The sequence below is a fragment of the Aplidium turbinatum genome, chromosome 2, assembly GCF_918807975.1.
Source record: "Aplidium turbinatum chromosome 2, kaAplTurb1.1, whole genome shotgun sequence".
NCBI classification, from domain to species: Eukaryota; Metazoa; Chordata; class Ascidiacea; order Aplousobranchia; family Polyclinidae; genus Aplidium; species Aplidium turbinatum.
Window position 1 is genome coordinate 21583874 of NC_137473.1, and position 7189 is coordinate 21591062.

General features: G+C 40.2%; 1 protein-coding gene across 1 annotated transcript; it reads right to left on the minus strand.

Moving 5' to 3' along the window:
• Positions 1 to 4999: 4999 nt before the first annotated feature.
• On the minus strand, positions 5000 to 6076 carry LOC145788422 (uncharacterized). The gene has a single exon (XM_082600190.1). The coding sequence runs from the start codon at positions 6074 to 6076 to the stop codon at positions 5000 to 5002; it is 1077 nt and encodes a 358-aa protein (XP_082456316.1).
• Between the last annotated feature and the right edge of the window lie 1113 nt (positions 6077 to 7189).

Sequence of the window (7189 nt, forward strand, 5' to 3'; positions counted from 1 at the left end):
TCCGCAAGAATGAACCTGAGGCCAAGTGGATGAAGATCTTTACCGGAAACAACTCTTTCCCGCTGGTCTACAAGCTGGTTAGCATCATTTTCTCCCTTCCGGTCAGCAATGCGTTTGTGGAAAGACTGTTCTTTCTTGTTTCGGCGCAGTGGACCAAGGAAAGGAACAGACTTCGTGAAATGACAGCCAAATCCCAGCTACAAGTTAAGGTAAACCTAGACCTGAGCTGCCGTGAGATCCATGAAGCAATTTCTAATAACAAGGAGTTGTTGGAGCAGATTGTTTCTGGCAAAAAGTATGGAATGTGATATGACACGGCTCGTACAAATACAAAGTACTGTATGTCCAAAAACGTTTTTTAAATGCTAATCTAATTTTTCGGTTGTCCTTATTTTTAGGTCCATGTCGATGGCAACCCTGCCTATAGAACACTTAAAAGTGCTTAAGTCCATCATTTGTGTCTAAAAGTGCTTAAGTCCAGCAATTTTGAAGAAAAGTGCTTAAGTCCAAAAAAGAATATTATCAATATTTTTTGACAAGTTCAACTAAAAAATCAATTAATAGTGCAATCAGAACTAGGTTGGGGTTGTAGACACTGACATATGGTAAAAACAAAAAAATCTTTTAAATCTTGATTTTACAATGCAATTGAAAACTGTACATGTCAATATCTCCTTAGTAGTATTTTGTGACTTAGTCACTTTTCGTTCTAAACGCTTCTTAATAAACTTTCAATCCAAAGTTGAAGTCATAAATAAAGGAAGACCGGTTCTAAATTTATAAGGTTTGCATCAGACGACTGAACAAAAAAAAATAACTTGCAACTTTCAAAGAGATTGCTGCTCAAAAAAGAAGTGGCTGTGTGGCTATGCTTTAAAAATTGCCTTTTCTGCTTTCCCTGTCTCTTGTTTTCAATATCTAGTGATAATGTTAGGACTAAACAAGGGTCTATACAACAATTAACGTCACAAATGTTTTAGTCCAAAAGGATAGGTGCATGGATTTTATTTTCAATAAATGTGAAAGCATGCTGCTAATTTTTTTGATTAGTATGATAGGCTACCATTTTTGTTGTTAAAAAATTTTATTGCAAAGTGACTTGAAAAAATTAGTGCCTCACCAACTAGGAACCTCACCGCACGTCACTGGCTATTACCATATGGGTTAGGAATAAGTTGTCGCAATTTGTGGCATAAAAACGATGTTAGGAAGTGTATTATTGTTATTGATCGCTTAATGCTGATGTAAAGCCGCGATTTACTTACTTTGGATTCTTGATGATAGGCTACTTCAATCTAGCAAAAATAAGCCATCGTATTATTTAGTCAATTATTATCATTCTATGTAATACCTCATGAAGGCAAGTTGGCCATGGTGGCCAACGTACCCACCCACGAAAAGGGCCAACTTCCCTGCATGGCAACCATATTGTAAAAACTAAAATTTATGTCAAACTATCGAGCTTCTAACAACGGTTTCACCGTCAAAGTGAGCCTTAATAACCACTCTAGCGCTGCACTCACTAAATAATAACCTTTCTTATTGTTACGCTTGTAGGTAAACGTAAAGGAATTGAAAAGAGGTCTCAACATGAGTAGAGCTAGAATGATCTAAGGACAAATCATTGTGTGGCTACCAAGAAGTCCTGCTGCCGTAATTACCAACTACTCACAGCCACAGGGCGGCACGACGTAATCAAGTGCACGTGACCCGGTGCAATGCACTAGGCAATGACCATAACGCAAAATATACGTTACTAACTGTATCACTCCTCCCTTATAAATTAACACTTAGCAGTAGAAATAAAACATTACAGCTAAGGGAGGGTGATACTAACCAAGTATTCACGACTTAACATACACAATATATATAGTGCTTCTGACAGATCACTGCAATAATAGTCGTATTACAATTAGGGTCAGAAGCACATACGACTAACAAACGTATTGACTAAGCCTGATAAAAATCAGGTTTGCGTCTGTTTCGAACTGGATAGCGTCTCTGTGGAACAGCTTTACTATGCCCAGAGTGTTCATTGGTATCGGTCGGTTCGGAATCTTTCTTTGGACTTGGTGCAACCTTAATTTTACTTGAATCAGAAAAATCACTTTTACTTTCAGTATGAACGTTTTGAAACCTGGGCTGAAGTTGATTTATGTGTCTCTTCCAAACGCCTCGTTCCGTTCGTACGTTGTACAGGACACGTCCCCGTTTTTTAATTACCGTACCCGGGAGCCACTTCGAACCAGATGCATAGTTTCGAGCATAAACTAATGAACCTTCTTCATAGCTTCGCTTATGAGATGCAGGTTCTTGTTTTGAATTACTCTTTTCCTTTGGCAAGAACAAGGACAATAGCGTTTTCGGCTGGCGCCCATGAAGAACTTCGGCTGGAGTCTTCGCGTCGAGGCATGGGTGAGGTGTGCTTCTGTACGTTGTGACTACTATAAGAGATGAGCATTTTGATTGCTCACTTCTCCCTTATAGTTTTTTTCCATCGCCCTTTTAAAGGTTTGGACGAAGCGTTCCGCTTCGCCATTTGATGCAGGATGGAACACTGGCGAGGTGATGTGATGTATTCCTAACTTGATGCAAAATGTCTTGAACTCTCCGGACGTAAACTGGCTTCCGTTGTCTGAGACAATCGTGTCCGGAGAGCCTTCTATCGCAAAGATTTGTTGAAGTGCGCTGATCGTTGCTTTAGAAGTTGCCTGTCCGATGTTCTGCATAGAAACATAAGGATATTTTGAGAGTGCATCAACGCAAATCAGCCACATCTTTCCTAAGAAAGGTCCAGCATAGTCGAGATGAATCCGCTGCCACGGCTTTGTAGTTTTCGGCCATGCTTGGTACTCTTTGTCCGGAGCTTTTGCGACAAGCCTGCAAGGTCCGCACGACTTCACCATCTCTTCGATGCTTTTGTTCAACTCCGGCCACCATACGCATCTGCGTTCCATCTGCTTCGTTCGGGTGATTTTCCAGTGACCTTCATGCAAGAGTTTTAAAACCTGTGCCTGCAAACATTGCGGAATTACTGCTCGTGGAAAACCGTCACGTTGTAAAAGTATTACATTGTTTTCTACCCACATCGAGTCTTTATACGAAGCATAGCAGCGCAGCTTATCATTGTCAGGTAATCTTCTAGGCCAACCGTCCTGGATATACGACAGAACTAATTTTAAGACCAGATCGTGAAGCGTTTTTGTTTTAAACTCGTTCGAAGTTAAAGGTAAACCGTCCATGGTTTCCTCTACAGAATGCGAAACATCTGCATTCTCTCTCTCCTCGTTTTCGTCAAACGTTTTGTCTAACCCCATAGGCAATCTAGACAGTCCATCTGCATTACCATGTAGATTAGTTGGTTTGTACTGAATATCATATTGATATGCCATTAAGGTAATAACCCATCGTTGAAGACGCTGAGCTGTTAGGACTGGTAGATTCTTTTTTGGTGAGAAAATCGAAACTAGTGGCTTATGATCCGTAATTAAAGTAAACTTCCTACCGTACAGGTATTGGTGAAACTTCGTTACTCCATAGATGATAGAGAGCGCTTCTCGTTGAATTTGTGAGTATCTCTTCTGCGTTTCACTCAAAGTTTTCGATGCATGGGCGAGTGGACGTTCCACACCATCGTGCTTCTGCATCAAAACTGCTCCTATTCCGTACTGGGATGCATCGGTGGCTAGTATGAGTGGTTTGCTCTCATAGTAGTGACTTAGCGTGGTTGCATTGATCACGTCCTCCTTCAGTTGTTGAAAAGCGAGTTTGCAATGTTGTGTCCACCTGAACACTGCTCCTTTCTTCAACAAAGAATTTAAAGGTTTTGCCTTGTCTGGAAGATCTGCTATAAAACGACCATAATAGTTAATTTTCCCTAAAAAAGCTTGAAGTTCTTGAAGGTTTTGCGGCTGGGGTAATTGTTTTATTGCTTTGACTGATGTGCTCGACGGTCGCTTGCCGTCTTTTGTCGATTACATGACCAAGATATTCAACCAAATTCTTGAAAAATTCACATTTTTGTACTTTAACACAAAACCCATACTCGCTTAAACGATCCATAAGCTTTTCTAAGTTATTCCAATGTTCTTTTTCTGTCGGTCCCGTAACTAAAATATCATCTAGATATGCTGCTTCACCAAGGATTCCCGAAATCATTTTATCCATGCAACGTTGAAGTTGGGCTGGGCTTGACGCCACACCGAAACACATAGGATTGTATTGGAAAAGACCAAAAGGTGTGTTTATAACACAAAGTTTTTTTGCTTCGTCATCACGCTCTAATTGCAAGTAAACATCCGACAAGTCAATTTTATAAAAGTACTGACCTTTTCCCAGCGATTCCAGCAACGTGTCCAACGTCGGCAACGGATGTTGATCCACTTGTAATGCTGGTTCAGTCCCTTGAAATCGCCGCAAATTCGTATACTTCCATTCGCTTTCGACACCGCTACGATCGGAGCTGCCCAGTAGCTATAACTTGTTGGCTGCAAAACGTTGCGCTCCACAAGTCTGTCCAATTCTTCTTTGATAGCTTGCTTTTTGGAAAATGGAATTGGTCGTGGTTTGGAAAAAACGGGCTTTGCTTCCAGTTTTAAGTGTATAGAAACTTTTGTCTTAACACATTTCCCAAGATCAGACGAAAAAACTCTGGAAAATTTGCAAGTTAAAGCTGAAACTTGCCTTTCCCTCTGCTTTAGTAAGGATTCTTCTGTCTGCTGAACTTGTGAAGATACGAGATGTTTTTTCTTGTCTGAAACTTGATCTAACACTGAAATACCCTGACTGGTCAAGCCAAAACTGTCACTCCAATCTAGACCCATTAGGTTTGTGCCTTTGTTTTCATTTAGTACGATTAACTTCATCCTTGACTTTAGTTGACAACCTATTTTAACATTTACGAAGCATTGACCTTTAACATGCAAAGGCCTACCACCATAAGCATGTAGTGAAGTTTCTGATGGATAGCACGTAGGAGAACCTAACTCGTGGTATCCATCTAACCAACCATGGAACATGTTGAGCCAGTGTCCCACTGGCACGTGAACGGTTTGCCATTAACTTCGGCACGGATCCAAATTTGCTTTCCGATGCATTGGTAAGCTTTTGAGTTCCGCTTTTCCTTCCATGGAGGTGTCTTTCGAATTTGGTTGCAACTGCTTACATGGCCCATAGCTTGTACTCGGTCTTTCTGCTGGCGTTGTAACCCCTTTGCCTGGCACACAGATTTGATGTGCCCTTTTTTTCCGCACTTGTAACACACGTAACTTTTGAACGGACATTTACTCTTAGAATGTTTAGAAAAACAATCCTGACATGACTTCCATGCCTTGCGACCTTGATTTGTGGAACCAACTGAAGGTTTCTTTCTCTTCTTAATATAGGTTGCGGACATCTTATTAACGACAACTGCTTCATCTGATGTCCCTTCCCCTCTTAGGATGTTATCAGTTTGCACAGTTCTGATATAAACTTCAGCTTTGTTGAGAACATCATCAAGTGAAAAATTTAAATTCGTCAAGCATTGACGCCTGACTTCAGGGTGTGGGGTGTTTAATACAATAACATCTCTAATCTGCTCGTCGACATAGCTGAGATGATTGCACTGCTCACTTTTGCATATAAACTCACAATTTTGAGCAAGCCCTCGTAAAGTTGCTGTCCAATCTTTATAAGACTGACCCACTTGTAATTTACAGTTGTAAAAACTATGGCGCGCTGCTTGAACATGGATGGTTTCTTTAAAATGCGATGCTAACTTATCTGAAATTTGTTTGAACGATTTATCACGTACGTTTTTGTCACCAAAACGATTCTCAATCAAGCTATACGTCTCGGGTCCAACCCAGGATAACAAACATGCCTTTTTCTTGTCATCAGTTGCAACATTGTAAATGTCCATGTGATGCAAGAACCTTTGCATATACTGTTTCCATTTTTCCTTATCCTGGTTGAAACTTTCAAACTTTGGCGCTGATTCGTTGGTTTGCATTCGACTAATGTCATTTAACGTTGATAAAAACTGTTCGTGCTGTTTTTCCATTGTTGCTAGCATTGCTGTGACTGTTTCTTCCATGACTAACTTGTGCAGAAACCACTGCGACAATGTAATGATCTTCTCACTTCAGAAAACTGCAACGTAGATTCTATATTACTTCTGACACCACTGTTACGCTTGTAGGTAAACGTAAAGGAATTGAAAAGAGGTCTCAACACGAGTAGAGCTAGAATGAACTAATAATAATAATAATGTTATGGTTTTATTTATTGTCGCTCTACAACAGCTAAGGTCTTTTAGCGACAGGGCTCATTTTTCATTTATATCAGGTTTACGATGTTATCACATTATTACCCGACTCATTCTCACTGCGCTATGCAGGATAGAACACAATCGGTACCGTTTTTAAAGTCTTCGGTTTGACCCGACCTGGAATCGATCTCAGATCTACCAGCACCAGAGCCGAAGGCGAAACCACTCGGCCACTGAGCTGGTCTAGAATGAACTAAGGACAAATCATTGTGTGGCTACCAAGAAGTCCTGCTGCCGTAATTACCAACTACTCACAGCCACAGGGCGGCACGACGTAATCAAGTGCACGTGACCCGGTGCAATGCACTAGGCAATGACCATAACGCAAAATAAACGTTACTAACTGTATCACTTATATAGTAAGAAAAAACTCACTCGACATCTAAAAAATTCTAAAATCCAAAAATTTCCAAAATCATAATTTTTCATAGAAAAATCGTGCTCACATGTTTATACTGCTTGCTAGAGCCTCCCAACCTGGTGATAAGATAGTTTCAACAGCACTTTTTCAGTATGCGTACGATACGTAATAATAACTATTGTAATTAAAAAAATATTTAGAGTGGGCCAACTTGCCTATTGGGCCAACTTACCTGAGTCTCCCCTACAAATCAAACGTCACATAAAACCGTTCAGGTCTACTGAATCTTGGCGTCTGACGTAATGGAATACAGTATTACTAAAAAATAAGCAAAAATTGCATCACCTTTGTCACACCTGTGAAGCATTACATAATCGTTAAATCTTGAATTACGAGATATGGTGTAGCCTAAGACAAATTCAAAGGTGCTTGAATAACTTCATAATGCTTATCATTATTACGTCACAGAAGATGGTTACGTGCGTTTGGAAGATTGCAATCTATTCTCGTCATTTTGT